General features: G+C 39.9%; 2 protein-coding genes across 4 annotated transcripts; one reads left to right on the top strand and one right to left on the bottom strand.

Annotated features, from left to right (window-relative positions):
* Positions 1–1,013: 1,013 nt before the first annotated feature.
* Positions 1,014–4,852, top strand: LOC102707643 (WD repeat-containing protein 13). The gene is made up of 12 exons (XM_015834620.2): positions 1,014–1,292; positions 1,397–1,503; positions 1,699–1,765; positions 1,880–2,024; positions 2,141–2,278; positions 2,673–2,812; positions 2,956–3,003; positions 3,527–3,637; positions 3,718–3,896; positions 3,988–4,109; positions 4,453–4,529; positions 4,616–4,852. Exons 1-12 carry the CDS (start codon positions 1,086–1,088, stop codon positions 4,721–4,723), a joined length of 1,449 nt encoding a protein of 482 aa, XP_015690106.2. The 5' UTR covers positions 1,014–1,085; the 3' UTR covers positions 4,724–4,852.
* Positions 4,853–7,944: 3,092 nt separating this feature from the next.
* LOC102707367 (probable protein phosphatase 2C 42) lies at positions 7,945–14,078 on the bottom strand. Of its 3 annotated transcripts, none has more exons than XM_006646320.2 (11): positions 13,809–14,078; positions 10,712–10,850; positions 10,571–10,640; positions 10,325–10,430; positions 10,053–10,161; positions 9,848–9,970; positions 9,602–9,737; positions 9,304–9,380; positions 9,164–9,216; positions 8,757–8,811; positions 7,945–8,398 (listed from the first exon to the last, which is right to left on the bottom strand). In XM_006646320.2, exons 2-11 carry the CDS (start codon positions 10,832–10,834, stop codon positions 8,249–8,251), a joined length of 1,002 nt encoding a protein of 333 aa, XP_006646383.1. In that variant the 5' UTR covers positions 10,835–10,850; positions 13,809–14,078; the 3' UTR covers positions 7,945–8,248. The 3 variants fall into 3 exon arrangements, with proteins under 3 accessions (XP_006646383.1, XP_015695318.1, XP_015695321.1); XM_015839832.1 differs by having other exon boundaries at positions 13,840–14,078; XM_015839835.1 differs by lacking the exon at positions 13,809–14,078 and adding an exon at positions 11,784–11,808.
* Positions 14,079–15,648: the final 1,570 nt, after the last annotated feature.

Here is a 15,648-nt window from a genome sequence, read left to right as displayed (position 1 = left end):
TGTCATCACCTCCATGCTGATTATAACTCTTATAATTCATACTTTGTCTGAAATTACTTCTCAAGTGTATTTCTTTAGTAGTATCAGTTATTTTACATGAGTGAAAAAATGCTTTTGAATTTTATTTCCTCGTATTCCTCACAGCTGTTCACAATAGATGGTTTATATCCTAACTCATTTGAGTGGCTTTCAGATAAGGGTATGTTTAGTTGGAAAAAAAATTGTCCAAAAACATAACATCAAACCTTTGATATATGCATAGAGCATTAAATATAGATTAAAATAAATACTAATTGCACAGTTTGCATGGAAATCGCAAGATGAATCTTTAGAGCCTAATTAGTCCATAATTAGCCATAAGTGATGTAGTAATCAACATGTGCTAATGACAGATTATTTAGGCTTAATAAATTCGTCTTGCGTTTTCTAGTTGAGTTATGAAATTAATTTTTTCATTCGTGTTCGAAGACCCCTTCCAACATCTGGTAAAACGTCCGATGTGATATTTAAAAATTTTCTTTTCACGAACTAAATAGGCCCTAAATCAACGAAAATTAACACCTTAAATTGATGAAGTGCTACTGTAACTAAGAATGAGTAAGTGGGATTTTAAAAATTAACATGTCATACTTATACCTGTTATAGCATAAACTTTAATGCACTAAATATGTACGAGAGATTAACCATATATTGATAATACATATATTGACGATGTAGTATGCTTATGGGTAACTATTATTTAGTTATCTCTAGGTTAGTGTTAATAACATAAAAATATTTTAGAGCGATTAGTCGGCTATTACATCGAACTTTGCTATCGATCCAGCTCGTAAAGGCATATATATGATAAATTTGTCGATTTGACACTTTTTCGTTGACCAATTATTTGTGAGTATGACGTATGGGACCATCTAAGTCAATGACAGTAGGCCATAATATCAAATAATCGAAACTTAATATTACCGGCGTTAAAAAGTCAAATCCCTTATTATAGTACTATTTTCTTGCACAACCGCCCGTACGCTTGACCCGAGATCCAAACCCCAGGCCTCGCCACATCTCTGATCTCTCCCGCGCCGGGGCTAATGGAGTTGGCCACGGCCGGCGGTTCCACCGCCACCGCCTCCACGCCGGCCTGCCCGCCTGTCCCCTCCCGGCCGATGGACCCCGACTTCCTCAGCTGGGTCCTGCAGCCCCCGACCCCCTCCTCCTCCCGCCCCGACGCCGACTACGCGGCCCTCCGCCGCCTCCTCCTCCGACGCAAGCCCTCCTCGGCGCTCCAGCACCGCATGGTACCCGTTCCCCACTCGCGGATCTTCCTTGCTTGCTCCTTGGATCTCTCGTTGGCGCGCGTGGGAATGAATTGGATTTTGGTTCGGCGGCGGGTGTGATGCAGGAGTGGCGGTGCACTGGCAGGGGCTATGTTGCCTACCGCAACTTCCTCCTCCGCCGCATCGACGGTGGCGCCGCCTCCAGCAGCGCCCACAGCACGCCGAGCAACAGGTGCGCCTTGATATTTTTGCTCCCTTGTCGGTGTCGCCTGCCCTCACCTAACGAAAAGAGAACAAGATGTAGCTAGTCTTGCTCCTTTGTGTGTCTGTGAGTGAGCTTTTGTTATGCTCATGCGACAGTTCCTTCTCAAAATTAATCCTTTGAGCATGCCTTTTGTCTAACACTATGGACATTGCAATTGAGCAGTGGGAGATGGGCTCCTTCTCCTGCCCATGCTGCATTGTCCGAGGCAGACAGCTGGAGTTCTATCCGGGTTAGTGTTTTTTTTTCTTACTATTATCTGCCTTTGTCACATTACGTTTGTGTGTATACCTTCGTGCAACGATCGCAACTTGTTGTAAATTGTAATGTAACTTGTTTGCTGCAGGACTGGAGAAGTAACAGTGGACCGTTAACCGGCAATATAAGTATCAGCTCAAAGCAGAGTGATCCTGAGCGTCATGTCAGATTTGCTGAGCCTGCATACTCATTTGTTGGCATGCATTGCATCTTTGATGACTGCAAAGCAACAGGTTTGCTTATAGTCATAGTGTACAATTTCAAAATTTCATCTCTGACGGCGATGAAGTATTCTTGTTTGAGTGATCTAGATAATATGTTAATGAATGCTTGATTTTACTCCTGACAGTTACAATATTGAAATTTGGTCGCGCAAGTTCAGATCTGCTTGCATATGGTGCATCTGATGGCAGTTTAACAGTCTGCCAGGTTTCCGACCCACCATCTGTTCTTAAAAAATTAATAGGGCATTCTAAAGATATCACAGGTTAGAATATACTCATTTTTACTTGTTTATATGGTTTCTTGTATGTACCTATGTTTGGTGCTAGCAAAATGTTTAGTGTTTTGTTACAAGGAAGAATCAAATTGCATAGAATATTACAGGTTAGAATATTATATGCAGCTAATTGCAAATTCCACATTGCAGTGTACCATCGATGACAAATCCTAGTATTGAGCATACACAGTTGTTGAGCATGCAATACGAATGACTAATTTAGTTCTAGTTTGTAATAGCTAGCACAAAGAGTTGCAAACATGAATACCCTAGGGATATTTTATGGATATTGAATGAAAAAGGATAAATTAAATTGTGCTTTTCTATTCTTTCTATGTTTTGTCAAGTATTTCACGAGCTTCAAATTCTAACTGAATTACAGATTTTGATTTTTCATCTAATAACCAATACATTGCGTCCTGCTCCATGGATAAGACTATGAGAGTATGGGAGATTTCAAAAGGCACTTGTATCAGGGTTGTATATGGGGTTTCTTCCCAGCTATGCATATGCTTTCATCCTGTAAGTCCCACCTTTGCATAATACATTCCTGTTCCATTCGCTTATTTGCACTTTGCATTCATAGAAATTCTGTGTGGTAACCAGCATGGATTGTCTAATTTATCATATGTTTACTTGGTTTTCTTTTGAACACTTTGTTGCAGGTAAATAATAATTTACTTTTAGTTGGCAACGCAAACAGGGAGATCAATGTATAGTTCCTGACCTTCTGCTCCCAACAATTCATATACCGTAGTTTGCACTCCAATATTTTGCTTGCTGATCTATCTTCCCCTTCCCGGAATGTTCTGTTGCGCGATAGTACTAGAAAAATGAATGTGTAATATGCCTATTCTTTTTCAGTGTTCCATTCACTAAACATGATTCCTTTCTCATTAAATTGGAAAATATATCACCTAATTATGTTATCACTACAATCTTCAGCCCCATCTTCTTGCTTCTGCTTATGCTTATAAGTCAAAATTTGAATTTTCAACCTTAAATTTGGAGTATATTTTGGTTTTTTTTACTGTAATTTATTTTCTAGTCTTGGCTTTTAGATTGCTAAGAACACCTATATAAAAGTTTTATTTACAAATTATTTTTTATTTGCAAATATGCCTTTTGGCTTTTTCCCTGAATAAGCCAAACAATCACCTCCCCTTCCCTTTACTTTCTTTTGCTTTTACCTTTAATGCTGATGATTGTGATCTATATATATTTTTTCTAATACAGGCCATTAATTTTAGTACTGGGAGAATAGTCAGCAAGCTTACCTTTGATGATGCAGTTACTGCTTTGGATATTGATCACACTGGACAACTTATTTTTGCTGGTGATGCTCAGGTATAGAGTGATTTGGTTTGCTGGCTGCAAAAATGAATATATTATGTTCATAATGCCCAACTGGTGCTTGAATTGTGTAGGGTTGCATATATACTGTCAGTGTGAATTCACACACAGGTTCATTATCTAGAACTCATAAGAACAAGAGCAATAAGACAAAGTCTCCTGTTACAACCATTCAATACCGCACCTTCTCTCTGGTTGCACGTTGCCCAGTCCTCCTTTCTTGTGTTCAAAATGGAAACCTGTTTTTCTTCAGGTGCGGTAACTTTATTATTTATTGCTGTCTGAGTGTCTGCTATGTTGTTGATTATATCTTTTGTAACTATTTGCGTTATTGGCCATTCCAGCATTGCAACAGATTCCAAGGGATACTTGACCCTCATATGCTCTCTAAAATTGGCGTCACCTGTGCAGACCATCCGTGCTTCTTTCTGTCCCCTCCTTTCCCTTGAGAAAGGAGAGTTCATTGGTGAGTAAAAATGTTACTTGTTTGATTTTGTTTGTAGCTGTTGCTTGTTGGTTACCTGAAACTTAAAGCTGCCGATAATCCACAGTCTTACTTCTGATGCTGTTCATGTCAGCTACACCCAAGTGATGCTGTGCTTTTGTGTGTATTGCCTACCTTCACTTGACATAATTTCTCATGAGCAAATTTTGTTAATTTATTTTTTAAAAAATCTCTTTTGAATGAGACGATGCATGATAGATGACTTTTGCAACTAGGCGCATCTTTTTTCACCCTTATGTTTTCAGTTATGAATAACTAAGCTTTTGCATATAGCTGATTCTCTTTTTTTCATATGAACATATAGTCACGGGTAGTGAGGATGCAAATGTTTACTTCTACGATTTGGCACGGCCAAAGAACTCGTGTGTAAATAAACTGCAGGTATGTTTAGTGCTTCTTCTATTTTTGGAATCTTAAACTTTACTTCCATCGCAAAGGTGCCAATGAAACCATTTTCATTCTTGAAGGGACATGGCTCTTCAGTAATTGGAGTGGCCTGGAATCATGGGGAAAACTTGCTTGCGTCGTCTGATTCGGATGGTACAGTTATTGTATGGAAGCGGGCAAAAAACTAATTAGAGTGGAGTCTACATCACGAAAAGTTGTTTATATAGAAGGTGATCGTTTGGGTTTTTCATATTTACAATCGAAAAAATATAAATAAAACATTTATACATGTATTCTTAGCGATATAACAGACAATGCTAGAAAAATAAACTATGGTGAAAAAACTCCAAAATCAACTCCAAATTTAAGGTTGAAAGTTTAAATTTTAGCGTATAAGCATAAGTATAAGCGAAAACATGGGGCGATAATAAAGACATACTTTGGCGCATGTTTATTTCTACTACTCAAGCACCGTGATTCCATCAAGCTGGCTAGCGTTGATTAAGGCACATTGTCTTCACTCAGGAAAACATGGCTGACGTGACTAATCTTTTTTAGATAAAGGATTAGATTAACCCGGCCTCTACACCATAAGCGTGTACACGGCCAAACAAAGTGACATGAGTACATGAAACATTTATGCTGTTCGCATTAAAACAGCTAGTCAAATTTAAACCACTCGCAAGTTCAACCTGGAGAAACGGTCGCCTAAGAAGCAATCCAGCAAAAATTCAACCAGCAGCCCAAATATCAACAGTAAAACAGTCACCTAAGTTGAATCTCTCCACTTCGTTAAGAACGATCTTCCTGTTGGAGATAGAGATTTATTCTTATGCCCCTTTCAAACCATCGTGTGTGCAGTCTACCTTTACGGCTCTAGCTAGCTAGCACCCTCTGATCTCCCATGGATTGGATTAAAAATTAACTAAAGCAATCACAATGAAACATCAAGCTAAAGCATGATGATTAAATCCCGTACACACATGCATGTTACATAGATATAATTAGAGGTTGAGTACTTGTTTAGGCGCTGGATTAACAATTATCTGAAGCAATCACCAAGAAACATTGGCTACAGGCACAGGCAGATGTACCTGGTGATGGCGTTGTCGATGGACTTGGAACATGACGTAGGCAGATGTGGAGGGAGACGGCGCTGGGGGAGCTGGAGGGAGGTTGCGGCGCCGATGGTCGTGGAGGGAGCGGCGGCGGTGGCGGTGGTGGCGACGGATGTCGAGGAGGGCGCCGACGGCGGCGGACGTTGAGGGGGGGGGGGGGGGGGGGGGGGGGCGGCGGCGGATGACAGGGGAGGTAGCAGCGTCAGTCGAAGTGGAGCCGATGACTGCTTATTTCTGGTGGCGTCGGTGGCACAGTTTCACGGATTTGGACCCTCTGCGTCGAGGGTGAAGGTAGGGGCACCGAAAACCGAACGTGATAACCGAAACCGAACCAAACTAACCGATTTATACGGTTATTTCGGTTTTTGGTTTTTAAATCAGTTTTGAAAATTAGTTAGTTCGGTTTTCAGTTTTTTAATCGGTTTTTATTTTTAGAAACCAAAATCACCAAATTAACCGAACTAACATCTCGCTAGTCTGTATTCCGTAAGTTGCGGCCTTGCTCAACCCAATAGTCGAGTGTGAATACGTGTTACAACCTCCACTCCTCGGTCTCCTTCCACGAGTATGTAACTATCAGTCTATTATACATGATCAGTCTATTATGCATGGTGTATTGAACTTATTGTTGTCATTTTATCGGTGATCTGTTAATAGTTTTGGTTGTTAACCGATGACCGAAATAACCTAACTGAAATAATTTGAAATAATTCGGTTATTTAGGTTCGGTTAATTTTTTTCCAGTGGAAATTTTGGTTTTTAATATTCAAAAACCAAAATATTAAAAAACTGAATAGATCGGACCGAATAAACCGCACTAACCGATTGCCCAGCCCCGTGAAGGCACCGTGGTGCAGTCCAGCAATTCTCACCGTCCTGCAAAAATTAGCGTCTCAAATGTGTGCATGTGTACACATATAGAATGGGCTAGTCTATTAGAGCAAATGGAAGAAGGCTTGACCCAGGAAATTTCAGCTTATGCATATAAAACATTTGCTCTGCCATTATCTGAAAGCCTGTAACTGATTAGTGCTAAATTGTTAATTCACTAAATTAAAAATACGTATAATCTCACCAAGATGTTGAGAATGCTGTACTGCATGCACAAGCTGTAGAAGAGAGCAGTTCTAGGACCAACATTAGTGATTTTGGACAATATGGGTTCATAAATACCTTCACTTAACTGTTAATGGTAATAAAAAATAATAAGCTAAAAGCATATATTTAGTGACTACAATGCTAATAAGATATTTTTAACTTTGGTTCACAGGGCCAAATACAAATGAGCTTGGCACGGAAGACATATTTTAGCTATGACAATGTTTTTGTTCTTATCAATCCTATGCTCTAGTCATAATTTCTTTTGCCCTGTGATTTGATTTGGCACTCTGTTGTATAATGAAACATGTTATTTAAAACTCAGGAGTTGCCTTGCATTTTATTTTGGTGAGATTATATGATTTTTAATCACGTGAATTAGCGGTTTAGCACTAATCAGTTGGAGGCTTTCAGACGATGTTTAACAGAACAAATGCTTAATATGCATGGCTGACATTTCTTGGACCAACCCTTCTTCCATTTACTCTGATAAGCTGGGCGACTGGCACATTCTATACTCTCCGTGTACACACCCATGCATGTGAGCCTACCTTAATCATGCATACCCTTTATCAAAGCACATACAACATGCATACATAATTTCCTATCATGCGGGCATGCATGCATGCCATTTGATTTTTCAAAAAATCTAAATATTGAACCACCTAAATATTAAAAATAATAGAAAATATGCTATCCATATTTTTCTAAATATGGAACATCCCTGCCAAACAAGTCCTTATGGTGAAGCCATTCCACGCGTACGGTGAAGGACACCTGCCAAGGCTGGTATAATCTAATTTTTCCTCTTGTTTTAATTACTTTTTTTTTCAAACACTCTGTGGCAGCCTATTCTCTAAATCTGAGATAAAGGCAATTAAGAGCCAAATGAAAAGGGAAAAAAAAACTGAAGCGTGAGGATCTGAACATTTGTTTGTTGAACAGCCTAGGTTGCAACTATGGTTGGATGGACCTGCGACGATGTTAATTGCGAAAAGGACCATAATTTAGGCTAATTCAATTGAAGAAGCCAACCAAAATTTTCGAATAAACTGGCTAAGTGCAATCGAGGTCAGGAGCATCAACTCAAATACGAAGGGAGTTGTTAAATCTATGGCATTCTAGATATTGGCTGGTCTGTTGGAGTAAGGACAAGATACCTTGCTGACAACTTCGCTTTTACGTAAGCCGCTATAAGTATTGAAATCTTCTTAGGCGTTTTTTTACCGATAAACCAGGGTTTATAATACGCAGTTTGGCACCCACCAGTGCAAAAACTCCTTCACCAGTGCAAAAAAACCTAGCGAGTGTTTGGCACCCATTAGTCAATTAAGCGTCTTCCTCAAGACTAAACAAGACCCAAAAAAATGTGCAACGAGTTCATGCTATCCTCCAAGCTAAATCTCCGTCGTCAGTACCACATGTACGACAAAACTAACAAGCCTACAACGATGTACATTCAAGATTGTCTCCAAGACATTCCTCGTGAGCTCGAGATCAAATATCTGCGCTTCTGCGGCCGCTGGCCCCGGCTGCATCTGGGTGCAGGAACTTAACTAGTATGACGCTCAAGTTGTCCAATGCCGGTGGTTCATGTGTAACGGCCACATTAAGAAGGCTCTCGCAAATTACGAAGGGATCAACTCCCTGTGTTGGAAAGCATAGAAGTCAAGGCAAAGGGCAATCTTCCAGTTAACAAATATAACTCTGACTATAAATGGACAAGATGGAAAACATGGTACTACAGACTTCCAGTTTAGACATAAAAAAAAGGGCAATCTGAGAGAAAAGCAGCAACTGTTTAACTAGGCTAGTCATCATCCAGTTTAGCTCTGCTATGCTAAATGTCAGAACTAAATTGAAAGCAGGATACATTGTGTGTATTCACAATTCTCGGTATGAAGCCATTTTTACTAGCAAAATCAGCACACACAGATTATTTTTCCTAATCTGGTTGCAAGGCTACTGTTACAATGTATCACTGGAGAGGGGAGATGGCACTCACATGTTTTAAACGAATGTTTACAAAGTCTACCACAGCCTGGTTTGACAAGGCATCCCTGCAAACAAGAAATATATCTAAATTTAGAGCAACAACTGGAAGTTAAATTAATTGCGTCAACAAGTACTGGTCAGGCAGGGCACAATTCCTATCACCACTCCATGAGGTTGATATAAGTTGGATATGATCATTTCCATCAAACTGAACTGGTGAAACAGAAATTCATGCTATCATGTTCAAGAAAGTCCACAGATGGCTTTATGTACATGGTAAATCAGAATGAGCTGAACATTGGTAAATATTTCAAACAAATGAGGGTGCAAGAGAGAATTGTCATTTGGAGTATAAAATCATGGAGATGGGAACAAATTATAAGAGCTTCCACTAAACACTTTTGGCTGAGGACTTACCAAATTCCATCAGATGCTATAACAAGAAACTCAGTATCCAGAGTTATTTGTTCCTGCCAGAAGCCAAGGGGTTATTTTTGCTTCAGAGCATATCAAGTGATCCGAACTTAACTTCAATAAAACAACTTATTTTCCCTTACCGAGTTGATTTCTGGCATGCAAATCAATGCCTGTTCTTCATTGGGCAGCATCTTATTCTGTTTCAAGGAAAAGTACCCTGTGTAAAGAAGCAAAATACCAGTTACAGCAGACAAGTGTTTGGAGCATTTTTCCCATCCTTGAGAAGATACCACTGTTTTTTATGTACCTCTTGGTATCTTGGATATTAGAAGATACCAAATTTTACATATAAAACAGTGGTACCTCATGGTACCTCCTCAAGAATGATAAAATTGCTCAAGTGTTTGACCCCGCACAGCCAAGAACCATAATCTATACCTATTGCTCTTGAAACGCCAATTCCATTGCTAACATAGTAGAGCCCATCAGCGATAGCAACATTGCCACCTGCAGCAACTATCCGGATATACTCGGCAGTACTAACCAGTCTATGGTCACGGGATAAAGCAATTGCCTTCAAATACAATAGAAATACACAAGATAGTTAGCTGGCATTAGAGTGCATCCATTATGAAAAAGAAAAAATATCAGCTGAATTTTTGAGAACAAAAGTCTTCATTGCACCTGACCATTCCTTGAGAGTACACAGCGAGAATCACCAGCATTTCCAACAATGATCTGGTTGTTTCTAATGACAACAACGCATGCTGTACATCCTTCTTTGAGCGGACCACGATAACAAAGTCCCTGGCAACAAAAAAAAACTGAAGTAAATATTAAAATATAAAAAAAACTTAGATTTCTATCTTCAGAATAGTTGAGATATTACCGGCAGACAAGGGGTACATCCGAAACAAGACGCCTTATAGACTCTTGAGCCACTACCATACCCTGACAATTCTCTCCTAGATGCCTTATTTTGCAGCATCTCATCCACCCTGCAACAATCAAGAAGGAAAAAGGATCATCTATTTTATATTTGGATGCACAACAGGTCCAATTATGAACAATGTGGTGATGATTGTTCCTTAAACTATAAAAAGGGGGAGATCATGTAACATCAAATATAGAGCGGATGGATTAACTAGCTGTGGAAATAACCTCAGAAATGCCTTCCTCAATGCATTAGGTAGGTTTACATGAAAGTCTTCCTCCTGGAGAAATCTGATGTGCAAGTTGTTCGCACAATACTTGGCTACAGCACACCCTGATGCAAAAGTTGAATAACTGAGAGTGTCATACACTCATTGCGTCAGGGTATACAACGAGAATGATGGAGTATCCCTTCAATCAGTACAATAAATTTGGATTTTTCTGTTTATATGGGGATGAGATTGAAAATCAAACCTCCATGGCCATCGTAAACACCGAAAAAAGACGTTTCATTCAGATCGTTCAGAGATTCAAAAGCTATCAGCTGGAAAATAAATAATTTTACAAATTAGCCTTCAGAATTACACCACAAATGGTTGGAAGATGGTTACTCACAGCATCTTCCATGGTGCTACGGTATCCTTGCATAGATGATGAAGCGTAAACTAGTCTTGCGTTCCCACCCGTGTAAGTAGTCTTAGACACCTCAGGAAGTTGGACGACTCGATGTAAAGCCATTGCAGAGTTTGCTTCCCTGAAACATAACAATAGGAATAAGATCTCCTTAAATCCCATAATAAGATGAGGTTACAAATCATCTAAATACCAGAAAGCAACGGTGAATGAAACGTAGGAAAAGAATGTTTTTTTTTAGTAAGAAAAAAAAAATGTTGGGATGGCTATTGGATTAAGAAAGGAGGGACCAGAAAGTGAGGGGTTGAGGATTCGAACCCGGGGTTCGCCATAATACCTTTGCCAACTGCGCCAGAGGCGCATCACAAAAATGTTGGGAAGGAGAAGCACATATTTATTCCAACCCTTCATTTAATCTAGGCGGAAGGTGAGAGGTCTAGGATGTGAACCACCAAACACCTTTGCCAACTGAGCTAAGCTAGAAGCCCATCTCTTTTTTGAGTAAGAAATAAGATGAGTAAGAAAAGGATGTTTTTTTTAAGAAGAAGAAGAAAAAGAAAAGGGTTCTTATGATGTTACATTTCTCGTTACAAGCCTACATGTTCTAAAACCCTAAGCCCACATGAGCAGACATGAATAAGAAGAAGCGCAGAAACATCCCGTCTCCGCTTGACGACCAAGAATCCACCGACAACCGCAGCAGTAGCGGCAGCGATAGGAAAAGAAAAAGGATGTTTTTTTTTTGAAGAATAAGAAAAAGAAAAGGATGTTACAAGCCTACATGTTCTAAAACCCTAAACCCACCAGCGCAACAAGCAAAACTCTGTTTCCAAGCACGGAGGCGAACAAAGATCACCATGGAAGTCGCGGTGCTCGTCCGCCTCCGGCCACTTCCCATCCGCGAAAACCACCCCCAAAAACATGATCAACACACGGAAAAACATGGTATGATATCTCACCTGCTCTAAGAAGCAACGAAAGAACGAGTACAGAGAAGACGCGGTAGCAAGATCAAACAGAGAAAAAAAGCATGGCGAACAATATGAGATCTCACCTGCTCTCTCAGTAGCAACGAAACGAGTATAGAGGGGAGGGGGAGAGGAGAAATTGGGGGAGGCGGGGGACGGGAGGCCACGGGTGGAGGCGATCTTATTCGGGTTTGGGTCGTCTGGTCGGCTCGGTCAGGTCAGGTCCGAGCCGGCCGAGTAGCCGACGCGACGGGGTGCGGACCGTGCGCTGCGCGTGCATCGCTCTCTTGTCGACTCTGTTTTGCTTAAATTCTGGGCTTTGCGCGCTTTGTTTGGAACATACAACGCCACGTGTTTACCACGTCCCCCTGCCCCCCTCTCATCCGTAAACAACGGTGAAAAAAATGCATCTGCTACTTATTTTTACTTACATAACTATATCTCAACGGACGATAGATTTGAACCACGTTTGCAGTAGGCAGTTGTTGCAGGAGTACACGTAAGAATTGCATGAATTTAAGGCTCCCATTTTTTCCTTTTTTAACGAAAACGTGTTTTTGCAAACAAAAAATAATTTACAGATAAAATTATTATATACGTTGATAAAATTATTATATACGTGTCCATAGCGACTTAAAAGCGAAAGTTATAAAAAAACACGATGAAAAAAAATCACAAAATTAAGTCTAAAATTAAGTTTTAAAATTCAAGTTTTGGCTTATAAGCAGTGATAACTGCGAAACGATGGCAGCCTAATTCTCTTTTGCCTGGTTAATCTGAGATTCAGATTGTTTGAACGACATTTACCCGAGAGCGTTGTATAAAAAGTAAGTGTGTACCTCAAATAAAGATGAGAAAAATAAAGTAGTAGGTGTGTGAAAAAAAACAATAGATCTGACTGCCCACTACTTGATAAGCACCTTGCATACTCAGTTGGTTGCAAAACATAGTAAGCCAAAAAGTTTGACATAAATCGTTTTCACTGGGTTAGATGCTTCATACTCCTCCCTCCTTAGACCCCTCGTTGCTGTTGGTACTGAGTAATATTCGAATACATAGTCTATGTTTTTATAGGTAGTCACCAAGAAAAACTTAGCGGTTATCAGCTAGCTGAAACTGAAAAAAGAAGTTTGCTATAGTAAATTGTGTGTTAGAGTACAAAACCATGGTGCTAACAAAACCCAACTAGAAAATCTAATAACAAAACTAATTACAATGAACAACACATGTGTAGTTTGGGACAAAAAAGGAAAATTAAAAAGAGGACAAAGATAAACTAATAAGGCGCTACCATTTTTTTAAAAAAAACTGACAAAACTAATACCTATTGCCAAAAAATTAATGACAAAAACTCACAAAAAAAAAACCAAAACCAAGTGCCATTAGTAAGGCTAACAAAACTAATTACTCGGCGCTAACAAAACCCAATTAGTCTTGATATTAGTAAATTTCATGATATGTTGCTCATTTGAAGACTACAAAAGTAAACCTTCTAACGAAATTAATCATTTTGAATACATAACTCTAATATATGGCTAGTTCATGACAGAACAATCTTCTGCTAAGAGTCAGGAAAATCTCATTTAGACAAATTTGAGTTCTCCTTAATAACAAGTGGCCCAAGGGTAAACAAATTTCTTCTTTACTTGACTATGCTTGATTTCTTCAAGAGTACAGATAGAAACGAAAATTTGAAAATGGCATGTACTTTCAAATTCAAGTGAACTGTGCTTAAGGTAAGGATCTCATCCAACAAATGTAACACAACTAAAATTCCATTGTCGCTAAAATTATAAAAAATGACATCCTTCATGAATCCTACTCCTAACTTCATATACTTTGCTAACTGAATTTGTAAAAAAAAGGAGTTTCTTTCAGACTAGTAGGACACAAATACCTCGTAGATTTTGCATTATCTACCTTTAATTTTGTCTTCATTGCTAACAAAACTATAAAATACAATATTACAAGGGGTAAAAACAGCCATTGTTCTACTGAACCTTGAGCTCAGGCTTCAGTGTCTCGACTGCAACCTTTGAACTGCCGTTGTTTGCATCTTGCTAAAGAAACTCGAGGGAACAGAATTACATTCGGTCTGAAGAAATACATACCTGAAATTTGGACTGGGGATCTGTCATTTACCTTGCCAAGGACCCAGCCTGCCGAATCAAAGTATGCGCACAACGGCACAATGGTCTTGCATCAACACCAGACCATGTAGCCAAAGAAAATGTTCAGACTCGCCTTCACATATTTATATCACTAGATGTCTATGTTGGGAATCACTCCCTAGCTAAAAACACTTGCATAAACTCCTGGTGAACACACACATCATCAGGGGGGCGAAGAACCCTGGAGTTTGGTGCTGCACAAACGCAGCCTTTTTCACTTTTTTTGGCTCAATTAAACAAGATGCTAAGTACATGCTTAAATAGACATATTAGAGACCAGGACGTGCGCCACTAGCAGCCGCGTGCCCACGTTCACGACTACAAGATCGACTAGTGCATCCATGCACACCTACTAATTAGCTAAGATCCTAATGACACGGCCATTATGCTAATGACTCAACTAACCAGCCACTGTATTGCTTGCATGCTACTTTTCATGCCACAAAACCGATCACCCAGCCATCTCGGCCACTTCATTCATGGTGCATGACGTGCTCCTGTAGCATCTCGCACGGCTTCTCGGCCATCTTCGCGTCTCGCACAACCACAGGCTTCTTCGGGCACCATATCCTGCTACCTATACATATATTTTCTACATGCGACCAAAGTAAACATGCTAATGCTAATGACAAGATTGTTTCTAACAGTCTAGATGCTACCATTTTTTAACTAACAGCTGTTACAGAAAACATGAAGACTACTTATAAGATTTTAGTATGACCTTTTATGTAGTGAGACAGCGCCCAGCGCCCCAGCCTGCTTCACCCCGCCGGCCAGGCCGACTTCCCTGTCTGCTTTGACTGCTATCTCCCAGTCAATAAGACAATAGCTAAATGTCTATGTACAGTAAGCCCTTAGACAATCCCTAACCGCTCTTTTATCCCATCATCTGGTTATTTTTTACCTTGGGATCAAATTGGTTATTGGGCAGTCAAAATTGTGACAGGTGTACCTGACGCGATTCCGGTAATAGGATCGCCTTTAGTGGAGTTATTACGTGGAAGTGCTAGTGTAGGTCAATCCACTTTGACTCGTTTTTATAGTTTACATACCTTTGTACTTCCTCTGCTTACTGCCGTATTTATGTTAATGCACTTTCTAATGATACGTAAGCAAGGTATTTCGGGCCCTTTATAGGGAAGGCATATCATATAGAATTCTAATTCTCATAGAAATAGAGAATGAAGGGTAAAACTAGTGCTCCAACAGAACATCTATTTCATCCTCTATTTTTAGATGTCCTCTATATCCGGAGAGAGAATATCTATCTCCGTCATCTAAAACTCAAATGTCCTCACTTTAGCCACAACAAAACATAAAACAAATACACGGTAGTTACATGTATCAATAAAATATATAGAGGATACATTTGTTGGATGATCTGGACTAGAATATACATGGTCTAGTATAGATGATCTGCTGGAGCACACAAATATATTGAGGATGAAACTGTTTTAGATGATCATCCAAACTAAGATATATCGGACCAAATTTAGATGACCTGTTGGGGATGCTCTCTTAGAGCATCTCCAACAGCATGGCTAAATGTCTCCAAGCTAAATTTTAGCAATTCAGTCCCAAAATTACATTCCAACAGACTGGCCAACCAGATGGCCAAACCATCTGGTTGGCCAAACTACTCCCTCCACTAGCTAAATTTAGCCAAGAGAGGCTTGCCAAACGTGGGCCCCATGCCTCTCTCTCCACCTCTCTCCCCTCTCCTTTCTCTTTTCCCTCTCCTCCCTCCGCCACAGGCTACCGGCCGCCGGCCAGCGCCCTT

This window comes from Oryza brachyantha, chromosome 1, assembly GCF_000231095.2.
Source record: "Oryza brachyantha chromosome 1, ObraRS2, whole genome shotgun sequence".
Classification (NCBI taxonomy): Eukaryota; Viridiplantae; Streptophyta; class Magnoliopsida; order Poales; family Poaceae; genus Oryza; species Oryza brachyantha.
The sequence above is the reverse complement of the archived record's forward strand: the minus strand, read 5'-3'. Positions and strand labels throughout refer to the sequence as shown.

What these genes read in the sequence shown, in the direction of transcription:
- LOC102707367 (XM_006646320.2), bottom strand. Translation starts at nt 10,834, where the DNA reads ATGGCTTTACATCGAGTCGTCCAACTTCCTGAGGTGTCTAAGACTACT. An exon ending in TTGAGGAAGGCATTTCTGAG is followed by an intron (nt 10,162 to 10,324) that starts GTTATTTCCACA and finishes TGATTGTTGCAG; the next exon opens with GGTGGATGAGATGCTGCAAA. An exon ending in GATGTACCCCTTGTCTGCCG is followed by an intron (nt 9,971 to 10,052) that starts GTAATATCTCAA and finishes TTTTGTTGCCAG; the next exon opens with GGACTTTGTTATCGTGGTCC.
- LOC102707643 (XM_015834620.2), top strand. Translation starts at nt 1,086, where the DNA reads ATGGAGTTGGCCACGGCCGGCGGTTCCACCGCCACCGCCTCCACGCCG. An exon ending in CACAGCACGCCGAGCAACAG is followed by an intron (nt 1,504 to 1,698) that starts GTGCGCCTTGAT and finishes GCAATTGAGCAG; the next exon opens with TGGGAGATGGGCTCCTTCTC. An exon ending in ACAGCTGGAGTTCTATCCGG is followed by an intron (nt 1,766 to 1,879) that starts GTTAGTGTTTTT and finishes TGTTTGCTGCAG; the next exon opens with GACTGGAGAAGTAACAGTGG.